This window comes from Ailuropoda melanoleuca, chromosome 1, assembly GCF_002007445.2.
Source record: "Ailuropoda melanoleuca isolate Jingjing chromosome 1, ASM200744v2, whole genome shotgun sequence".
NCBI classification, from domain to species: Eukaryota; Metazoa; Chordata; class Mammalia; order Carnivora; family Ursidae; genus Ailuropoda; species Ailuropoda melanoleuca.
The window spans coordinates 170,915,421-170,938,897 of record NC_048218.1 but is presented as its reverse complement, the minus strand read 5'-3'; the positions used below and the strand labels follow the sequence as shown (position 1 = coordinate 170,938,897).

Below are 23,477 nucleotides of genomic sequence, written 5' to 3'. Positions count from 1 at the left end.
AGGCACTGTATGTTCTCCCTTTTGATTTCTTAAACTTATCAGCATTCATTTGTTCCCCCCAAAAACAAAGTATTTTGGAATTCTTCAGCACATTCCCATCACCCCTTAGTTCCCACTCTCCCCCTGCTTCATGTACATATCATTTAGGATTTTAGCTATGGTTTGTTTTATGTAATTTCCCTCTTTTTTTTTTTTTCAGTTCCTGCTTTTTTAGACAATTATGAATTGAAAATTTGGCAAATGTTTTCTCCTTTGTTAATTGCAAATAATCCCACCTTCCTCATGTGGCTTTTTGCGGGAAATAGATGAGATGATGTAAATGAGAGCACTTGGTAGAATGTAAAGAATTACACAGATAACTGATCATTATTCAAAGGTGGATTTTATTCCAGGGCCTGCGCATTTTTTACTTATTTCAAAGAGTTGTTGTTGTTTCTGTTTTTTTTTTTTTTTTTTTTTTTTTTTTTTTTTATAAGTAGACTCCATGTCCAGCATGGAGCCCAATATGGGGCTTGAGTTTACAACCCAGAGATTGACCTGAGCTGAGATCAACAGTCAGACATTTAACCGATAGAGTCACCCAGGCATCCCTCAAAGAGTCTTTTCCATCCCCTTTTCAGAAATCAGTATTAATGTTTTCTTTTCTTTCACTCCATTACTCTTTGTCCCTTATGATTGACAGATGTCCGTGTCTGTTACCAAGCCTGCCCCTCCTGGTAGGTTCTGGAAAAGGAGATTCTGTGTAGTGTATTTTATCAGGCCTAGCACACTGAGCAGGGAAGACCCATGGATAAAAAGCCTTTGGTGTGTTGACAATGGATCATGGAAGGCGGGTGTTGCTGGAGCTATCATCTGCCAGCAAGAGAAGGGGAACCAAGAAGTTGCAGTGCTTTAACAGAAGCAAGCCTGGCAGGGTAACAGTGCGCTCTGCGTTGTAGTGAAAGCTATTTTTAGTTACTATCAAGATTAAAGTGCGTTACTACAATATATGGCGTAATCTAATGGTACCTCACTTTATTCCTTCCTAGGCTCATATTGGCAACTTATTAACATCAAAATTCTTCAGTTACAAGGATTTTGATACTTTATTGTATACCTGTGCTGCAGAGTTTGACTTTATGGAAAAGGAGGTAAGATGCAATTTCTAGTTTTCCTTCCTCAGATTTTGGTCCATTCATTTTTCATAAAAGGCGCTCCTGTTATCTCAGACTCCTCTGTGCTGTTACCTCAGTGGGAAGGAAAGGAAAGTGATGTCTTAGAGGAGGACATCCCTACTTACGTTAGTACGGCGTCCCGAAATGTATGGTCTTTTCTCATTTTGATAATTTAGAACCATGCATTCAGACTAGCAGTAGTTTTTTGGATGAGTAAACACAGAGACATTTCAAGTCGCCTCTTTTCAGGGATAGCATTAATTCGGTGCTGCTCTCAAGCTCTCACATTTCCATTCACTCGGTGGTTGTTGATTTGAATAATCTCATTGCTTTGAAATATCATTGAGTACAAGTTTTTCATTTCAACAATGTTTTTCTTTCTAAAACTGTATTCAGATGTTTAAAAAGAAACCAGAGAGTAGCGTGGGGGATTGTGAGATGGAAGTCTGTAGTACTACTCGATGTTCGTGGACAGCGACTCATTTGTTTTTCTGTCATAGCTTCCTAGTCCCTCGTGGTGTGCTGCAAAAAGATACTGTGAGGGCCAAGTGAGACATGGAGGGAAGTACTTTGATATTTCAATGATCTTTTGTATAACATATTATTTTGCAGCAATCAGTGAGCTGGTTTGGTTCAACAAATGTGTGTGTGTGTGTCTTTTTTAACACCACCCATGTGGCCCTAATTTATTATGATATTTTATTATCTGTGAAACATTTTCCTTCAAAGTTATGCGTGTGTATGTCTTACACTGGTCAACAGTACTCTATTTCCCCTTGATCCCTGCTGGGTAGTTATCGCTGTGTCCTGAGTTACAGACCAGGGAATGATAGTGTACCACACTGCAAGCTCTAATCAACCAGACATTCGGAATTGAGCATGTCCTGCAGATGTACCGTTTACTCCAGTGACCTGTCAGTCTTCAGTCCCAGGTTCTGGCAGATTTTGACACATATTGGGTAATAAATAGTGTGTGAATGGTAGTATTGAGCCCACTGAAAGAAACTAAGGAAGAGTGTCTTGCAAGACATTAAAATGCATGTTCCTAGAAAATCAAGACTCCTTCAAGCAAGTGGTAAAGGAAGTAGAGGGTAAGCATCAGCAGAGCATTAGAAGATGGCGGAAGTCCTTTGACATTATTGAGGATAGTCACGTCACTATAACCTGAGAGTATGCACCATCAGTTAGATGATAGACAGAATTGTTTACTGAGGCATAGCATGACTTCAGTTGATTTGAAGAAGGTAGTAAAGCTGTTTGCAGCCTGCTATTCCGCGTCTCCATAGGTGTCTTCAGAGGGACTGTGCTGCAGAGACAGTGTGGTGCCAGTTCAGAGAGTGTGTCCGTTGTATCACACATCCATACGTTTGGGAAAAAGGAACAGTTTAACATGATATCATGCTGATATGGAAAGACATGTATAATGGAAAGAACAAAATAGTATGACCTTATTTACCTATAATTAACACACACAGAACAAGGTGTAAGAGCACAAAATTTTAACAGTGATTTTTGGCTGGAGAGATAATCAGTGATTAACTTTTTTGGCAATTTGCATCTTCAAACTTTTCTGCAATAATCATATTTCAGTTGTATTCTGCTTTAAAGTAAAGTAAAAACAATGAGGGGGATCTTTCCTTTCTAGATATGGAAATGGTTAGCAACACTATTTAAAGTACAGGGATAACTAAGACAGGAAAATTTTTATAGCCAAAAATAGACAAGGCTTGGATAGACCCATGTGTATGTACTTAACTATGTTTATATGTATGTACTTAATATGAAATGAAGAAAAAAGCACAGATAAATACTTAAAGAATGCATTATTTCATAAATATTATTTGAAAATGGGATTTGGAGTGAGGAGTCAGGTTAAAGCTTTGTGTCACATTATGCAGTAAACTTCAATTCAGTTAATTAATGTGTCAAAATTAAATGAAGCCTGAAAAATAAATTTGAGAGACATTTCAATGAGTATTAGCTTCATTTTTTAATGAGCATAATAGCAGTGCAAAGCGCATATGAGAATGATTAATAGATTTAATTGCATGTAACTTAAAACATCTGTACATTACATCTTATAAAAATTAAAAAGCAAATGACTAACTGGGATGATGACTCTTGCCATAAATATAACAAATGAAACTAGGGATTAATATAATGAGTATAGGAGATTGTCCAAATCAGTAAAAAATTACCAAGGACTCTTACCCTTCTCCATCACCAAAAATACATCCCCACTCCCACACACATGCAGAAATGCGGCAAGGATATGAACAGACAACCCATTGGGGAGGAAATGCTGATAACTGATTAAAATGTGAAACTGGTTGTCGTCTTTATTTTTTCAGCATTTTTTAATTTTTACAATGAGCATATATAACTTTTATGCTTAGAATAAAACCAAAAATTCATAGAAAAAGAACTTGTAATTCTAATAGCACACACGCATGTACACACACACACCTCTCTCCCTGTGTGGTTTTGTTTCTTTCGCATTTGTCCTTGTGCATATGTGCTCTCTGATGGATCTTTTGGAATTGAAGATGGTATAATATCGTTTCCTTTATATTAATACTTTTATGTATTAGCTCGAGTCCCTTCTGTTGGTTTCCTACTGAGAGTTATACTGAACTTAGTCACTTCTTCCCCTCCACCACTTCCCCCATTTCTAATTTATTGTAATACTATAATCAGCGACATTATTTTACTTGCCATATCCTCTCCCCTCTGACCCCACTGTGAGAGTCCCATTGCACTTTCAGTGTCTGCACATGTAACCACTCATGCTGTTCTGTCACCTTTATATCCAGTCTGTAGGTTGGTGTTTTTAATGCTGCATGTTCTGGGATTGAAGCCTCTCCTGCCATTTCTTGCTTGTGTGAAGGTTGCTGTCCAGTGGATTCCTCAGGAAGAGCCATAGGAGCAATAATCCCTGAGTTTTTATATGTTCAAATATTTTATCAGTGGCTTTTATACGTGAAGGTCTGGCTAGATACAAAATCGTTGGCTCATGTGTTTTTCCTTGAGTGTCTTAAATAAATTACTCCAGCATCTTCCGGCGTTAAGTGTTGGCTGTCAAAGTTTGATACTAATCTGATTCTTTTCTTTTTAAGGAAAGTATTAAAAACTACTTTGAAACAAAGTTTTGGAATATAATTTTAAGATTGTTTGAATTCTTTCTTAAATTTTATTAAATACTTTAAATGCAATTTTGACACATTGCCTTTTTAAGGTAAACACCTGTATCTCACAGCTTTTCTGACATTTATATTAGGTGTTATTAGCAAATATCTAAATTTTTAAATAATAAAATGCTTTTGGTTATATGATTTTTGATTAGGTTAAGACAATTAAAAATTTACAAAATAGAAATAAATATATTTTAAAATATTAAATACTGTGCAAAGGTTTATAAAGGTAAATAGTAAAATAAAAACATTAAAAAAGTCTCCTTTTAATGGGACTTCTAACTATGAAGTATGCATTTGGGGTTAATAAATTATCAAAATTACTTGTCTAATGCAGAATAACAAGCAAGAAAAGTGGACTAATGAAAGGGAAAATCAGAAAATACTACTTATATTTTGTAGGATTAAAATGTACCAGTGTTTTTAAAATGGTTAGAGCTAGCTTCCTCTTGATAAACATATTTGGGAAAGTGTACATTATTTAGCTCAATAATATAGGATTATTTTTGTGAGGGTAAATATTGGTGGTAAGCAAATCAATTGCAATTTAGAAATTTCAAGCCTGGAATTGTTTAAGACTATGACTTCAAATGATTGAGAAATATATAGGATTGCAATGTGTAGGGTTTTGTTATTCAATGTTTCTGTAATTTTTTATCTTATTAAGAAAAGGTAAAAATGTTTTTATTTCTCTTGTAAACATTGGTCATTATTGTGTGTGTGTGTGTGTGTGTGTCTTGGGATGACGGTTAAGATTTTTATCCCCTGCCAAATGTACAGGAAAAGCTCATGCCATTTAAAGGAGTTCTGCTGACCTTAGGTGAATAAAGTTGAGTTCTCTAGTTAGAAAAGTAGTGTGCAAAGAGGGAACAGTAATCTTTCCTGTCCCGGTCACATTTTATACTTACAAGTGTTTGGGGACTGGATTTATTCATGTTTTCAACTCAACATTTTGGGGAAGTTTGTTTCTATGGAAATGCATCTTCATTTTTATGATGGGAGTCAATATATTAGATGGATCCTAGATGCATGAAGGCTCTGTTTACACTTTTTAAAATTCATTTTGTTCATTATTTGAAATGAAATTTTGTCTGAAAATAACATTTTCCTCTAACAAAACATCTCTTTGAATTTCAGACTCCGCTGAGGTATACGAAGACGTTGTTGCTTCCCGTCGTTCTGGTCGTGTTCACTGCAATCGTTAAAAAGGTGGGTCTGTCACTTAAGAGCTCTTTCTTTCTTTCTTTTTTTAATTAATTAATTAATTTGAGAGAGAGAGTGGGCTAGAGGTATAGGGGCAGAGGGAGAGAGAGAGAATCTCAAGCAGACTCCCACTGAGCACGGAGCCGGATGCAGGGCTCGATTTCATGACCCTGAGATCATGACCTGAGCCAAAACCAAGAGTCGGATGCTCAACCAACTGAGCCACCCAGGTGCCCTTTAAGAGCTCTTTCTTAAATAAAACACTTTCTTGTTTCTACCTAGTAGTTAAGTGTATTAAATTACATGTTAATATGACACAATGTTTTATATTGATTTGTTGAAACCTATTCTGTACTTTCTTATTCCTAGCCCTTGATGAACATTTACCAGCCTTAAAAATATTCTCCTATCTACCAGCTTAAGATAGACATAGGAAAAGGATGACTCGAGTTTTGATAGTCCTATATTTTTGAAAGACACTATCTAAGAGACTACATTGACCCACATATAGTTATTTTTGTCTTTGTAAATTATTACTGACTTTTAGCTTTATGTAATATTTCACTAAAATAATATATGCCATTCTCAGTCATCTGTGCATTGTTCACAAACTCCTAGATCGAGTTTATTATTATTGATCAAAAAAATAGAATATAAATGCTATATTACCAACATTGATAAAATTGTTAGACTCCCAACTTGGCTTTGATGATGAAATTCTAAGCCCAGATTTAAATCAGGTCAGGGAAGTTCCAATCTTTAGCAAAGAGCAGGTATGATATTTCTTTTTTCTTTTAACAGTTGGCGAATTCTGTAACTGCAAGTGTTTTAAGAGAATGTATAAAGATTAATCTATAATCAAAAACCGGATGATAGACCCTAAAGGTTTTCTGATTTGTAGTTAGTGACTTCTGTGTTAACACAATGTTATATATTTGTAGAATATTCTGTACTATAATTGTAGTTCACATTATATATTTGTACTCTCCCTGAATATACCACATATGTTATTGCACCTGCTTATTTGACAGCCCTGTAGGGGACATTATTATCCCCATTTTGACAGATGCAGCTTTAGAAGATCGAGAGCCTCACATCGTGTCCGTTGAAAAGCAAGGGAAGAGCAAGAATCACACTCAGCACCTTTCCCCCCTTATTGGGTGTTTGTGTCGTGTTCAGCTTTGTAGTCCCACAGCTTTTCAAATCTAATGAGTTTATAGTCAGTGAGTTTCTGCTCCATGCCGGGCTCTGCACTTCCTTTGCATTTTTGCATACTTTATGTGGGTGTGCACCCCATAGGTAATCAAAAAATACCAATGTTGGCAATTCAGAATGCATTAAAAAAGACAGCAGCCTGGATGGCGAGAGATGATGAAAACAATTACGTCAGGTTTAAAAGGTTGAGATGTTTGATTTAAAGAAGAAGGATTCAAAGGTGAAAAACGATAGTTATTTTCAAATATTTAAAAGCCTGCCACTTGGCAATAAAGTTATACTCATTTTGGCTCCTTAAAATCATGGCCAATTCTAGGGGGTAGGATTTTTGACCAGAACTGGCCTGGACTGACTAGGAAAGTGCTCTTCCGAGAGCCGGAGGAAAACCTGTCAGCAGCATGATAGAGGACACCCACTGGGAATAGGATTCAGATTAGACGACCTTCCAGTTGCTGCTAAATGTGCAAACTCAGGGTTTGGTTAGTTGTACTTACTGGTCTCTGAGCTCGTTGTCCAGATATGTGCATGTGTGATTAAGGAGAGGCTCTGCTCACCACCTCGGCATGGTGGGATTCACTGAATGTGACCTGGAAGCCAGAAGGTCAGGTCTTAGGGCCTAACAATGCTTCCTCATTCTCGTCCACCTTCTGGGAGGTCATTTCATCCATCCGAGTCTGTGGCGCATTTACAAAATGAGGATAACACGATCTACCTGAACAGGGTTGTTGGGTAATAGATATGAACAAGTACTATATAAATGAAAGAGTGTGGTGTTATAATTATTTCCCGAGTTATCTCTTAGCTCCATTCTTCTTATATTTTTAAGTAGAAGTTTGAAAGTTTAGAAGATACTTTAATTGAAATTTTGTTTTTCCCAAAACAGCTCTTCTAAAGTGTTAAAAAATCTATTTGCAGATTATTAGTGACATGTGGGGTGTCTTAACTAAACAACAGACACATATAAGGTAAATACGCTATTAATCATTTTGTTACTTTATTAAGTAGATATTTATAATGTATTTTTATAGTTCATGTTGCACACTTGACATTTGATAACTGGTGTTTTCAATTGTCATTCCTCTTTTTTGCTTTTCTCATTATTCGCTATCTGTGCAGAATCAGAACATCACTTACTCATACTTCAAATTCCATCCATACAATCTGTAACCCTACACATAATCCCTATGTGAGGGACACAGCTTTGTGCTTCAGTTTATCAGGGAACAGAAATTATTCTATTGATGGTTTTAGGACCAGTGGACTGTCTCTTGAGAGAGGAGCAGGGAAATATAAAAAGTGATTCCATAGTTCATGTTTTACACAAAATAAATTCCAGATGGAGCAAAGATTTAAATGTAGGAAAAAAATAAAACCCCAGTATTAACCAAGAGCTTATTTTTAGAATTTTAGGATTTGAGGGGCCTTGTTAAATATGACATAAAACCTGTAAGGTAGAAGGAAAGATTGAAAAGGCTGACCAGATAAATATTTTGGATTGATAAGATACTGTGAACATTCTTCAATGAAAAAGACAAATTGGGGAAAAGATTCACAATATACGACAAAGGACTAATGACTGGCATATATAAAGGACTTCTATAAATTAATAGGAAAAATGCTAAAAACCCATTAGAAGAAGGACACGAAGAGGCAACTGAGAGAAAAATAAATTATCATTTTCCTCTTTTCCACTACACTCATGTCCCATGGACCTCCTTTCTGCTCTTTAACCATGGTGGGTTGTTTCCTACAGTTTTGCCCTGGTTGTGCTCTCCGCTTTTCACAGCCTGGCTCTGTATGTGGCCAGCTCCTTTAATTCTTGTTTAAATGTCACCTCCTTCAAGAAGCCTTTCTTGACCATCACTTCTGAGGAGATTTCTTGTGTCCTTGCTTATTATTCTCCATCATCACATGCTTTGTCTTCTCGCTCAGCATTTATCACCATTTACACTTGGACACTGGTGCGCTGCCTGTCGCCTGTGGCACCGCCATTCTCCCCCACCTCGCTCTTCTCTAGTCATGGTGTCTTTGCAGTTAGCCCATTAAGGACCTTCCTACTATGGGCCCTGCACTGTCTTTCTCTCTGCCTGAGGGATGCTCAACCTCAAACTCTCCACTCCTTCAGGCCTTGCTCACATGTCACTCAGTTGGTGACCACATGGATTGACATACACCTTCCCGGTCATCCAGCACTCCTGGCATCTTTTGCCCTGTTTCCTTTCTCTCCATAGCACTTATCACCATGTGACATATGCTCATTTGCTTTTTGTTTGTCTCCCTTGACTTATATATGTAAGCTCTGTGGGGGCAAAGTTATTTTCCTGTCTTATTTACTGCTGTATCTCCAGTGTCATCAGCCTCAATGAAATTGAGGATGGGTGTGTTTATACCCTGTAGTCCTGGGGGGTTCATTTTAGTAGGGAGAGACAGAGAGTAATCAAGAAACCGATGAACGAACACTTCTGAGGAGATAAAACAGGGAAACGGAGTAGGACTGATTATGGAGAGGGGCACTGAATATGGGAGTCTCCCTGGTGTGTGACAGAGCAAGATTAGTCTAGCGTGATTGGAGCATGGTGACCAAGAGGAAACACAGTAGACGATGAGTTTTGAGAATAAGTAGGAAAACCGTGTGCAGCATGGTAAGGATTTGAGAGTTTATTCTAGTTACAAAAGGAATCCATTGGAGGGTTTTAAGTAAGGGATTGGGATGACTAGATTCCCATTTTCAAAAAATTGCTGGTACTGCTGTGATGATAATTGAAATGGGATGGCAGGGGAGGGGTGGTGTGGAGTCAGAGGGAGGTGTAGGGAGGGTGTATGGGCCTCTAAGCATGTACCCTTTCTCAGGAAATTAAAACTGTCGAGAAACACTAAGGGGGGAGTTTTGTGGCTATTTGTATATTCCAGAGCTGCTGCTGAAAACATCTTTTATGTCTGGTTTCCTAAATGATCTCTGTAGCAGCTGCAGTTTATGGGGGAGATCAGGGACCACTGGCGACGAGAAGCAGGGGTATGGAAGTACGAAGCCTTCAGGCTTCCCTTCACTTCACTCCCTGCTTTGCCAGAATATCCCCAGGGAGGTAGCTGATACAACACAGTGTGCCTTTTGTCGGCCCAGTAATTGTCCATGCAGTCAGATGTGCGGGGTGTGCAACGTGGTCATTAAAAAAAATAATAATTAACTGTCTTTTCAAAGATTGTGGCACCTGCTTCGGTTCATAACTTTGAGTGATTTTTATCTACATTTGTGTGTCCTTGGAATATTATAGAAGTTTTAAAACTCGTATTTGTAAGATAATAATGCAAATAATTGAATTAAGTGCTCCAGTAATGATTCAATAGTAGTATTTCTTATTCCATTTCAGAAAACACCAGGTTGATCACGGAGAGGTAAAGACTCAATCTTACTAAAATTTACTTTATTTTAATGTTTGTGTGTATTTGGACTTTTCTGTCTAGTTCCAGTTTCTAAGTATTGGTAATTGTCATTAATCATCTTCAAAATAGGTCTGTATGTGTTTTTATGAGACTGTTACAAACATGACGATTCATTTGTTAAAACAGTTAAGTAGGAAGCCCGTTTGGTCTGCTCAGATCCTCCTCATGGTGGTCCAGCTTATTGGGTGAATGGTTACTGCTCCCATCTCCTGGCGATTCCACCTGTTCTTCCTTCCTTCCTTCCTTCCTTCCTTCCTTCCTTCCTTCCTTCCTTCCTTCCTTCCTTCCTTCCTTCTTTTCTTCCTTTCTTTCCTTTCCCTTCCCCCTCTCTCCCTCCCTCCCTCCCTTTGTTCTTTCCTTCCTACCTTCCTGTTTTTTTGTTTATTTTTTAATTAAGATATCATTGACATGTAACATGATATTGGTTTCAGTTATACAACATAATTTTTTTAAAAATTATGATATGTTAGTCACCATACAGTACATCATTAGTTTCTAACATAGTGTTCCATGATTCATTGTTTGCGTATAATAACCCAGTGCACCATGCAATATGTGCCCTCCTTAATACCCATCACTGGGCTAGCCCATCCCCCCAACCCCATCCCCTCTGAAACCCTCAGATTGTTTCCCGGAGCCCATTAATCAGATGTGTGTACATTGTGGAATGATCACCATACTAAGTCTAGCTAACATCCATCACGTACATAGTTACAAAAAATCTTTTTTCTTGTGATGAAGACTTTCAAGATCTACTCTCTTAGCAACAGCATGGTGACTACAGTTAATGATACTGTATTGCATATTTCAACCTGGTTTTGATGGCTGTTCCAAGGGAGAGCTCTGGGATCTTAAACAGTACTTATTTTTGTTTACCGCTTTCCTATCTTAATCTGATGGTAGCAAAAAGGTTGATTCAGAAATGTGGGCTTTATTAACTGCAGGCTTAATAACTCTGAGCAAAATTCTAAAACCACTTGTGGTAGTGACTTATAATTTTAGTTTCTAATAAAATGGAGTAGTTTGAAAGTGAATTTTAAGACTCGTTTATTTCAGAAATCAAAACATTGTTATTAAGAAAAAGTACCCTTTTCTGCATATTCATCTATTTAACAATATATTAAACTTCACAAATAGTAGGAGTGAAAAAATATTTTCTCTTTCTTTCAGCTAGTTTATCATGCATTGCAACTGTTAGCATATACAGTCCTCGGTATTTTAATTATGAGACTAAAACTCTTCTTGACACCACACATGTGTGTTATGGCTTCCTTGATCTGTTCAAGACAGGTAAGATGGTTGTTAGTTGACGTGATAGCTGCTATGATCACTTTACCCCCACCTTTGTTATTGAATGACCCTAAATAATACTGAATTACTCAAAATTCTTTAACTTGTTGTAGTGAAAGTTCTTCATGATCTTGTATTAATCTTTCCTAAAGGACAAAGGCTAAAACAGGTCATTTATTCTAAAATAGTCTTTGGCATACGATGAATACTCAAGTGGTATAGGCTGAATTCATGAGTGATTACAACAGATGTTGATAGAAAACAGAGCTTCATTGTAGAAATAATTTTTTGTTGTTCTGATATTCCTACCCCAAAGAATTCTGACCAGTGATTTCAAGTTGCAGTTACTTTCAAATAGATGTTCTTTTTCGGTATCAAGCTTAAAAAAATTGTTTTTGCTTTGAGTATACATTTGTATGCACATCCCTAACTTGACTTTTCAAAATTTAGTGTAAGCTCTTTTGGTTATTTGCTACTTATTTTTCCTGGCTACTTGCCTCCTTGCCCTGTATCCACAGATTTATGCTTCTACACAGTGTCCCCTTTTCATCAGACCATTAGTCAAGGTGCAGCGGCAGCAGCTCTTTTAAATTTAGCAAATATTTACTAAGCATCTACAGCACGCTCTGGGGATGAGGGTAGAATGGTTAATAGAAAAATCAAAAAGCAAAAAAATATATATGCCCTCAAAAAGCTGGAAATCTGGTTCTACGGACATGTAGAGAAATTAAGGAGAGAATGACAGGGACAAAGTGTTATTGAGAGTGGACTATTTGAATGGAAAAATCAGCCAGCCTCAAGGTTCCCAATGAGAATGTTGGTGTTGTGTTAGAGAGGCACTGCTTGCCAGAGGCTGACTTAGGGATGAAGCCACTCTTCCTGACTCCACAAGGCTGGGGCAGGAAAGGAGGCAGATGGGAAGCCTTGCGTCTTAAATCCCAGCCTGCACCATGACTGAAGATAGAGAACCTTGCCCCGGGAAGGCTTCACAGGTGTGGGATCTCCGCGAACACATGGGGGCCCACCCTCAGAAGGGCCCTGCACTTACTGGGATGCTCTTCTGTTGGTCTTTTGAACTTCTAAACAATTTTTGAACAAGAAGCCCCACATTCTTATTTTGCACTGGGCCTGGCAAATTATGTAGGTTGTCCTGGCTTTACCTGAATCTAGAATTAGAATGAATTGAGAAAACAGCTTCTTAAAATTATATCCCAACTATGTAAGGCTAATGGCAAAATTCTTTTAATCCCTCTGGTCATTGTTTCTGGAACTTTCTCTTAGGATAATTAGTCCTTTATCTGGGACTCTAGCAGAGACTGTGTTCTTCTCTGGGAGGAACTTTTGTTTATTGGATGCAGGCTGCTTTGAACTAACAATTAGCAATGTATTCTTCATTTGGTTTCAGCTGTTTGGATGGCTCTTTTGCAAAGTACATCCTGGTGCTGTTGTTTTTGCTGTATTAGCAGCAATGTCAATACAAGGGTCAGCAAATCTGCAAACCCAATGGAATATTGTAGGGGAGTTCAGCAATTTGCCACAAGAAGAACTTATAGAATGGATCAAATACAGTACTAAACCAGGTAGGTTTTCCCAACAGTGTTATATACCACTGCAGAATCTTAAACCCACGTTGCTTCTATTGACCTTACTCTTTCTAAGCAGGGCTGCTTCTAGATTATTCAGAAAAAGAGAGATGTCAATCTTACTTAAATGGTTTGCAAAGGAAATGTTATATTTTCTTAGTAACCTGTTTTGCTTTTTTCCATAAATTCTAATTTTTTTTTCAAAATTTATCCAAAGTTTTACATGGCATGATTTAAAATAGTTTTTATTGTACTTATTTTCCTAATGAGTTTTTAATCTTAATCCTGCACATTCCTTCTTGAAATGAACTCATGGAATAGGACATTTTATTCAGGGAGATTTTGTTGTTATCTGAGTATCAAATGACTGAATTTTAAAATCATTTTCCGGAGTTCCTTGGTGCTGTAAAACTTTCCTAGCCAATTTGATACTTCTTTCCTAGAGGCAGGAAAAATTTCTAAGGCATTAGAAAAACAAACAAAACCCCAGAAATCCTCACTGATGAAAAGAGAGGCTTTAACTTCCAAAGAAAATGGTTTATCCAAGCCAGGGGGCTGATAGCCCTTTTACCAGCCCGCTGACTTCGGCCTGTTTCTTACATTGAATCTTTAAGTCATGAACCTCTTTGGGTCTTCACTTTCTCACCTGGGAAGTGACTGAGTTGACCAGAAGACCTTGTAACACTCACTGACTGTCCTCCTGAGATTTCTTGCCTGCTTTGCAGACGCAGTGTTTGCAGGTGCCATGCCCACAATGGCAAGTGTGAAGCTGTCTGCGCTTCGGCCCGTTGTGAATCATCCGCATTATGAAGATGCAGGGTTAAGGTTAGTACACAATTCTCACATCGCCGGAAACAGATTTCTCACACAAATCCTGAGTGAGGGAACCAGTAAAATAGCAAGGAGTGTTTTCAGAAGGCTGTGGCGAACGGGGATTTATAGAATTAGGGGAGAAAACAATGCTGAAATAAGAGGACTGAGTCAGATACATAACTGTTTATTGGGCAATAAAACTATAACCTTTGGGGTTCTCTTCTCTACTAGGCAGCAAAATGAAATCATAGCATGTCTGCCTTCTCCAGGTGAAGGGGGCTGCAGGACACCCAGGTCCTTATTAGTCATCACGGTCCTTAAGCTCCCCAGAAGATTCATGAGCCTCTGGCTTTTATTAAGGTTTCCTTTTGGCAATTTTTCTTGAATTCTGAGGAGTCAGTTGAAATGGAATCCCATTCAAAGAGGGTTTTATTCTGATTTTCATCCATATAGCCTACTACAATGATCTTGGTTTTTGCTTTTTCTATTTTTCATAAGTTAGAATATTGCATTTTCTTTGAAAAGGACATAGATTTAATTTTCATGCAATTTCTGGGATAGGTCAAGCTATTCATTTCCTAAGTGATTGGGTGAATCCTATTAATCTATTCTTCTGTGTAACACTGAAACTTCTATTTTATAAGTAAACAATCTTTTCACAAAAAATCAATTTCAGTAAGCTAATTTCCAGAGCATTTGTGTTGAATAAGTTTAGTTGTTTTTTGTTTTGTTTTGTTTTGTTTCCAATCTAGGAATAAAATGGAGAGCCCTTAGTGCCAGTTCTGGCTGCTGTCAAAGTTGGGACTGCCTTGCAGCTATAACGTAGTCTGGTACCGTGTTTGTGTGCGTCCCCGCGCACAGCGCACCCTACTCTCCTGTATGATAGGGTCATGGAGAATTCAAACCAAAACCAAGCAAGCAAACAAACCAAACGACGAAGTTTGGAAATGCAGGGTTGCGTTAAACTGAACCTCTTCTCCCAGGACTCTTATGCTGTGCTTCCACCTTTTTTTGGTCAACCTCCCCAGTGCCCTCTGAGCAGGAACTCTGTGAAGAATGTTCTCTTGACCTGACTCTTCCATGGGGTCTTTCTTCTTGTTCCCATTCAGTGCTTTCTTCCAAATAGATTGATTGCATCCTTTTAATCTTGAAAATCTTCTGCCCGATTATTTTTCTTTAAAGAGCCAGAACGAAAATAGTTTACTCAATGTATAGTCGAAAAGCAGCTGAAGAAGTGAAGCGAGAATTGATAAAGTTACAAGTGAATTATTACATTCTAGAAGAGTCCTGGTGTATAAGAAGATCCAAGTGAGTATTCAACACAATTAATATTTTATCTTTGTAAGACATGAAAAATTAATTCAGTCTTATGGCCAGTGCTTTACTCGTATGAGATATATGTAACATGCAGCATAGTATAAGTGGAAAAACTTTTTAAATCATTATTTGAATTGGAGTTTTTTTCCTTTCTAGGCATTGCAGATGTTTCCTTTATAATGATTTGCATGCATACACTACCTTAAAGGTGTTATATTGGCACTGACTGACAGTTTCCCAAATTGCTCATATTTGCTTTTGATATTTTTAAAAACTTTTACCTAAAGTTGGCTGTATTTTCTTTTAAAAAGACTTGCAGAGTCTGCCACCGAATGATGGAGAGTCTCACTGTAATGAAGTAAGGCAGGCAGCTGAGAGTAAGGCCTCCTTTGCCACTTCTCTGCACCATGTCCGTGATGGACAGGCCCCTTCCACCCCCCCAGTGTCACCTCAGAGCGACACTTCTTTCTTGCTGTTTCACATCTGATTTGAGTGGGAAAATAATTAACTTTACTGTGACCCACATTCTCTTGGGTTTATAGTTGTAAAAGCTATTTCCACTCAGAGAAGTCCACTAAGCAGAGGATAGCAAAAGTTAGTAAGATCTTCAAAGCAAATATGAATTTTGAAATTGACCGTATAGAAATCTTGCATCTGGGTGACTAGACAGCTGATGTCAGTGGCTTGCTATTAAAATAACAGCGTTGGCTCCACGAGGAGCACAGACATGAGTAGTTTCATTAGAAATCAGGAGTATTTTATGGAATACTATTATTTTTAAAATTCTCATTACTCTTTAAACAGAGGCCTTTGGAGGTTGCTGTATTTGTGGCTTAATCATACTTATTTACCATGTATTTCAGTGATACATAAGGGTGTTAAGACGAAATAATTAAATATTGACTCAGAAGTGAGAATAGTTCCGTGACACGGTAGCTGTCAGCATTGCCCACAAGGAAACTCAAACAATTGTTGATTATTGAATGATTTTCCTATGAATGGGTCCCAGATGACTTGAATTTAATCATAATCTATACAAAATGTTCTTGTTCTTGGAGTTGTAATTCAGAAAATGTTTTAATTCCTTATGAACATAAGAATATATATGAAATTCATATTCTCACTTGTAATTGACTTTGTTATATAAACTTAGGACAAAAAAGTCACAAGCATCTCTCATAGCAGTTTTATGAGGACATCATAATATAAATGAATGGTGAGCTGACATTTGCAATCAGGAGAACATAGTTTCTTGACAGATTTCCACACACACTGTGATCTTCTTTATTGCCTTGGGCTTCACTCTCTAGTTTAGTGATCAGCCTGAGACACCTATAGGTTACGGGAACATAAAAATAATGATTTATGACCTTTTTGTCCCCAAGCTAATGATGAGCCTTGATTCAAGATTCTTCATTTTTTTTTCTAGACCCTGCATAGTGTTTTGAATATGTGGTGATTGCAGGGGCTGGGGCCCTTTATATTCTAAGATGTTGGTGGAGCTCCTTGGATTTGCCTCCCTGTAGTGGTCTCATGTTCTGATGGGCAGAGCACTGTTTCATATACCAGAAGGGATGAGAGACAAATTTAGGAAGTATGGCAATAAATCTTGCACACTAAACAAGGTCAGCAGTGAGTTCACTGACTTTGGATCATTTCCATTTAGCACTCACTTCCGGGCACTAAGACTGAGAATCTGGGGTGGGAGTGTGTGCTCGATTTCCCATCTGGACCTTAACTTGCCCCTGTTGTGTTTTTCCGGTAGGAATGGAGAGGAGGAAGCTAATGAAGTGACTTTCTCTAATGTGTTTTCCTCAGTAACTAAAAAAACACTCTCCATCTACTGCAAGATTTACCTCAGACCGATAATAAATCTCAGGAAACCTTAGGCAGGTGCACTCTGCTTAAACCTTGAAACAAAACACAAGCTGTACTTTCTGTTCTGCCAGGGAAGCAAATCAGGGACACAGACAGGAGAGGAAAGGAGGAAGGACTAATATTTAGTGCAGCAGGAAGACTGAGTTTCTTGACAGAACTTTCTACCAGAACTAGGATCTTCTTTAATGCTTTGACCCCCACTGTCCATTTCACTTATTCCTGAAACATCTAGAGGTTACTGGAAGAGAAAAGTGTGTCAGAACAGGGAGCAAATGGGGAAGTCAAGTAGGAGAAGAATGGGAAGAGAGACTCAATATATATCTAGCAGTTTAACTGTGCCCAGCACATTGGTGACTGTATTTATGTGATCTCAGTACCAGTGGCTTTAATTGTGTGGCTTGATTATTCTTTAAATAGTTGACACCCCGTGTTCAAATACAAGTACAAAAATATACTCAAATGCAAGTTGTAGATGAGTTTTTAATTAACTACTCTTTTATTCTCAGTTCTCTGCTTTCTTTCTCATTAATTCCAATAATAGAGTTGACATAAAATTAAAACACATGAATTCAGAAGAAAATTATTCCCATTTTCAATAATGCTATTTAAAGATATAGCTGGCTGGCTCCTGAGGGAGCTTCAGGAAACTCAGATAAGGACTGCAGGGTGTTACATTTAGTCCAACAGAGCTCGCAAAGGCAGCTAGCTCGTAGCCTTCTCTTTCTCTGAAAGCAGGTGAACTCAGGAGCCCGGTGGTTTTCTCTGCCCCTGTGTTGTGCTCTCTACTGCCCACGGCTGGCAGTGTAGTCGCAGCTGGGCCTCGGCATGTGTGAGAAAATTAAGGGGTAGAAACTCCAAGCCCAGTCTTGCTATCGTATGTGCTCAGTGTTGATAGAATCTGGTGTCAGGGAGGGTGTGCAAAAAATGTGCCCTTTACACACTTCTTGAGAACACTCGCTGGGAAAACCTTTTGGGAGATAATCTGACGGGCACAGTGAAAACTGTGTGCCTGTGATGTAGCGATAGTGCTGCTTCTGGAAGGTTAGCTTGCAGAAAGATATCGGCACAAGAACGTTTGTATCAACATCACTTTATAATGGCAAAACGGGAAACACTATCCATACATAAAAGAGTGCTTCGTTAATACATAGACGTACTAGCAACTACTAAAAAGAATGAGGTAGACCTTTAGGTGCTGGTGGAACAATAGCCACATTTCCTTGTCAAGTGAGGAGTCCCAGAATAATCCCATTTTTGTAAAAGCAACCCAGGAGCATCTGCGTACATAAGTCCGTGCCTTTGTTTGTGTGCACGTGTGTCTGAACTTGGATGAAAGAGGTCTCGCAGAATGTGTGCTAGGTTGTGTCCACAAGCCACCTCTGAGAAATGGCATTGGAAGTGACAGTGACTTTGATTTTTTTTTATTTCGGCAGGCCTATATTTTGATGCTTTCTGGATGGTAGTTAACTTTGAATTAAAGATGTTATTAAGAAGAGAGCGTATGTCCTGCTGCCATGGTGCTTGCCTCGTGGTGGAGAGCAGGGGAGTGGGGCTGCCTTTGGGAATAAAAAGGACATGTCGGAAACGTTTTTTTTTCTTAAAGTGAAGCATCCATGACAAAACATAAGGCCAATGCTCTGTAATTATTTCTATATTTTGTATTTTTCTGTTTTTTTTTTAAACTTCTCAAATAGCACGAAAGAAATTGTGAACTTCCTTTCGCCTTTTTTGTTTTTATTGATATTTTGGAAGAGTCCAGGCCAGTTGTCTTCCAAGAATGTCCCGCATTTGGATTTGTCTAATTCCTTCCTCATGATTAGATATAGTTTAGCAAATTGTGGCAAGAATATTAATGACCTCAGAGGGGTTGTATACCCTCCATATGTCACTTGAGGAGATGGAGATCACCCTGTTCTGTCATTGGTGCTGCTAAGTTGGATCACCTGATCTATTGAGGCAGATCTCCTTTAGAATTAATCAGAAATGGAGATAATTAGGGGACATTTGTTGATCCTCTTTCTTAACAACCTTTCATCAGATAGTTCTTGCATCCAGTTTTGATTGTTGCCTGAATCAGCGATTACATTGGTGATTATAAAACAGGTAATAGAGATTTGAAAGCAATGTACCACGTTCTGAGTAGTGGGGGCAAAGATGGATTTGATAAATAATAGTAAATGGACCTAGAGCTGTTGGCTGTCTGTATGGAAAAAATTAAAATTTAATCTCTACCTCACACCATACAGAAAAATTAATTTCAGATGAATTCTAGGTCTAACTGTGAAAAACAGAACTCTAAAACTTGCATAGAACACACAATGCATATTCTCACGATACCATGATAGGGAAAAATTCCTTACACAAGACATAGAAATCACAAGCCCTAAAAGGAAAGAGTGACATCTTGAAAGGTAAGAACATAAAAATCTTCAATGTGAAAAAAAGCCAAAAAAAAAAAAAAAAAGGAAAAAAAAATTTGTGAGCCCCAGTGAAAACCAACAGTTATATCTAGAACACTGCTTTAGATTTAAAATAACTGTTACAGTTATCTGCAGAAGTTATTGGAACAAATATCACACAATATCAGTTTCACTTCTCTTCTTTATAGAATATATTGATTTTAAAATTTAATTGTGCATTTAGCTAAGACATGAGCTGAACACCACTGGATTTCCTTTAAATTGACTCATTCTAGGAGACAGTAGTGGGAAGTTGCATAAGTGTGACCTAAACATATCTGCCAATTATAATTGTTAAGTCAATATAATATATTAACCTCTTATTGTGTGCTGGGCACAATGTTAGCTAGATACAGTCTCTCTCTCTCTGAGTCCTCATGACACGCCCACGTCATGGGTATTCCCCGGTTGACAAATGTGGGGAGACACTGCGTGAGCTATCCAAAGCCACATTCTAGCTAAGTAGCTGAGGCAGAATTTAAGCAAGCTCTCTCTCACCCCACCACCTGAATTCATGTATTTTTGTATGTCTGTTTCTTTTTCTATAGTCAACTTTGCTGCATTCACCTTGTTCTAAAGAGAATTCATGGCAGCTTAAATAAATATAACTAACTATAATAGGATTTCTTAAACTCAGTTAATTTACACAGAAAAACTGAAATGGGGGCAGGAATCTAAAAGGTGCATTCTGCTTCATCTGCCATATATAAGGTACTCTGATTTTTAATCTGTACCTTAATGTCTCTAGGCCTGGGTGCAGTATGCCCGAAATTTGGGACGTGGAAGATCCTGCTAATGCTGGGAAACCTCCCTTATGTAACCTCTTGGTGAAGGATTCCAAGCCACACTTCGCCACTGTATTCCAGAACAGTGTTTACAAGGTCCTAGAAGTTATAGAGGAATGACTGCTGCCTACAGAGAAGTACATCAGTAATGGTTTTAATGTTTTGCTAATAACTCATGCCTTGCTTTTAATTCAAATCCCAAAAACTTTTATAGGTAACTGTTTTCAAATAGAAAACATTTTGTTTGGTCAATTTGAATGTTGTTCTGATTGTAAAAATACTTATACCTTAATCAATTGGTTACTATTTCAATGCACCCCTTAAAATTTGCTATGCAAATGAGTATATGTTTGTACCTGACTTAAATATTTGTGCTAAAGTGAGTGAGCAAAGCTACCTGTAAAAGAAATACGGTGGGTCATGACAAGGAGGGTATGAAAATATCAGTTCTGACTGAGGGGCTGGTTTTAGTTTATGGACTCTTGGTGCCCCTTGTTTCCTTTTCTGCCTCTTGCTCTTGTCATTTGGACATCTCTGTGATTGTCGTAAGCTCCTCAGTCGTGTCGGGCCCCTGTCATCAACTTCTGTAAGAGCGGATGGGGCAGACGTGGGTATTTGCTCTGTGGAATTATCTGTTTCACTTCTTCGTATTCTTTTGTTTCTTGTTGCTCTCGTTAATGAAGCATTTCCTGCCCATTACTAATCCAGATTCTTGGATCTAGTGGTCAGGACCAAACTCCTGTAATGACCAGCCGTGTGGCATTAGCGTGTCTTCTCTCTCTCCTTTCTCCCTCTTTCTCTCCCAGCATTCTTTGTCAAATAAGTGTTATTTACTCGTTTAGTTGCTTAAAAAGTACTTATTCTTGGTTAAAAAAATTTAATGGCAATTGTGTATTTTTCTCATTTTTAGTATTATTCAGATGTTTATATTTTAGTACCTTTAAACCACTGTAAAAATTTTTCATGTTTAATTGTAGTTTTAGAACAACTATTTTGAATGACCCAATATAATGCATCTACAAACTAACGTGTATTTGAGTAGACATAAATTACAGCGCAACAGTAGACTGTAGTATGTGTAGTTTTCTTTTACTATTAAGATACAATAAAACATGACTAATTTTTCTGTCAAAAAAGTAAACGCATAATGAGAAGTGAATGGAGTTTTTATATTTTACTTTTTAAATTGCCTGTCTTTAGTAAGACAAAGCCTTAAGCCTTATGTTATAATTTTGGTCCCCGAAACTATCATTTCAGTACGAGGAATGAATATATTCAGCCTTCCTCTTTATGTTTTTTCCTCCTTATATATTTTTATTTTGAAAGATTCCCGAACCTGCTCTGAATTCCTAGGATGAGTTTTTGTTTCTTAGAAGTTAATTTGTGTGAAATGAGAGTCTTCAAAACAGTGAAACCTCATAGTTCTGAGAGACGTTTTTAAGATTTTGAATTCTAAGCAAACCATGACTCTGATGGACTACACATTTAATTATACAGTGTTCTCTTTATTAACCACAGGCAGATTAACCTCATTGTGGACTGTCCTTGAGACCTGAGTCCTCAGGGATGGTTTCCGGTGCCCAGTCCTGGGAGCCACTGAAGAGCTGTTCCCTTTCTGCCTTCTCACCAGAGCCCAAGGACAAGCCTGGTCTGGGGGAAGCACTAGCTTGCTTAGAGCAGACAGCTGCAAGGACAGCCTGGGCTGCGAGCGGGCAGCCCCCGGCCCGGCCCAGAGCCCGCGATTCCGGGGAGCCTCCTGCCGGCGGGAGCTGCCGTCTGCGTCTTCAGGTGCCAGCCCCCTCCTCCTCGCTCGCCGGGTGACTTTTATTTCTTGGGCTTTTGCCAGTTTCAGAAAATAGGGAAGCAGCTGGGGAGTCGTGGATTAGGAGGAGAGTTTGAGCAGTGATGCAGCAATCCAGAAAAGTGGGAAGAGGGCACTTGAGGCCGAGGTGGGCGGGAGGAGGGAGGCGTGCTCTGCTCCCTGTGTGACTGTGCGCGGAAGCGCGGCTGGCTGTCGTATACACGCCGCGGTTCCAGGTCTTAAATAATTGTACTTTTAAAGTCACTCTCTTTCCTCCCCACCCTCCAGTCATTCCCTTCCTGATGAGTTCACGTGTAACGATTGGAAATTCTGTACAGGAAAAACATTAAAATACCGTTTTGACTATTTAATGCGCTGGGAAAAGTTAAAAGTGGTCAGATTAGGTTGGTTTTTTCTCCCCCCATAAGAATCCTTTTGTAACAGTATTTACTGATGTAACTCCACCAGCAAGCTGTGGTTGTATTTTAGGTCGGTGAGTTAAGAACAGAGGCCTGGCGCTGCAGGGCGCACTCAGCCGTGGTCGCGTCTGGTAGCAGCCAGGGCTGTAGGTGATCTGGATTTTCATGGCAACATAGGATAGTCGTAGTTTCCATATACGTGACAAAACAGTACTAAAGCTCAGTATTTTACTCATTTTTAGCATTTAAAAATATTTTTGCTTTAGCGTGAGGAAGGTAAGGATGGGCAAGGAGGTGGTAAAAATAGCTCTTGCTGTGACATAGGAAGAAACAAAGTGGGGGCAGTATTTCTATAAGCAGAAAAGCCTCTAAAACCGCTTCGTAGAAAAAGTATTGTGTTCAAATAGGACAATGATATTAAGGAGAAGGTGAAAGGCTGTATCAGGAATAAAGTGATATCACATAGAAGTATTGTATTTTTATGAATTTTATGCCAGTTGTTTTACATGTACTATGTATGTTCAATAAAAAAGATCATGAAAAATCTAGAAAGTGGTTTTTTTTAAATTGCTATTTTCATTCCTACCTTGACTCTTAACGTGTTCAACCTCATTCTGTAGTCAGATAACCATGAACTTGGTGTGTGGCAGGCTGCAGTCCCTCATGATGGGGAAGGGTTCCAACAGTGGGGTCCATGAAACTACTTAGTCCTCTCCATTGGGGTGGCGTAGTTACTGGGGTTACCCATACCCTTCTTCTATATTTATGCTATTACACATTTACGTTACGTTAGCATTTACATCGAGGGACACTATCATTCTTTAAAGTCATAGTTTGGGGATAATTTTAGAGTTACTGAAAGTGTTTTTTCATACATTAAACTATAGTGTGGTCTCATGATATTTCCTAAATTATATTGCCCTGTTTT

The 23,477-nt window shown here is 38.3% G+C and overlaps 1 protein-coding gene across 1 annotated transcript in view; it reads left to right on the top strand.

The window, feature by feature from the left end:
* Positions 1-23,101, top strand: part of DPY19L1 (dpy-19 like C-mannosyltransferase 1) — a 71,710-nt gene extending 48,609 nt beyond the window's left edge. The window contains exons 13-21 of the mRNA XM_034670359.1: positions 1,029-1,130; positions 5,483-5,554; positions 7,679-7,728; positions 10,132-10,156; positions 11,375-11,494; positions 12,900-13,074; positions 13,803-13,902; positions 15,073-15,198; positions 20,293-23,101. Coding sequence (XP_034526250.1) covers positions 1,029-1,130; positions 5,483-5,554; positions 7,679-7,728; positions 10,132-10,156; positions 11,375-11,494; positions 12,900-13,074; positions 13,803-13,902; positions 15,073-15,198; positions 20,293-20,449 — 927 coding nt within the window. The 3' untranslated portion in view covers positions 20,450-23,101. The remainder of the gene's footprint in view (positions 1-1,028; positions 1,131-5,482; positions 5,555-7,678; positions 7,729-10,131; positions 10,157-11,374; positions 11,495-12,899; positions 13,075-13,802; positions 13,903-15,072; positions 15,199-20,292) is intronic.
* The last annotated feature ends 376 nt before the right edge of the window (positions 23,102-23,477 follow it).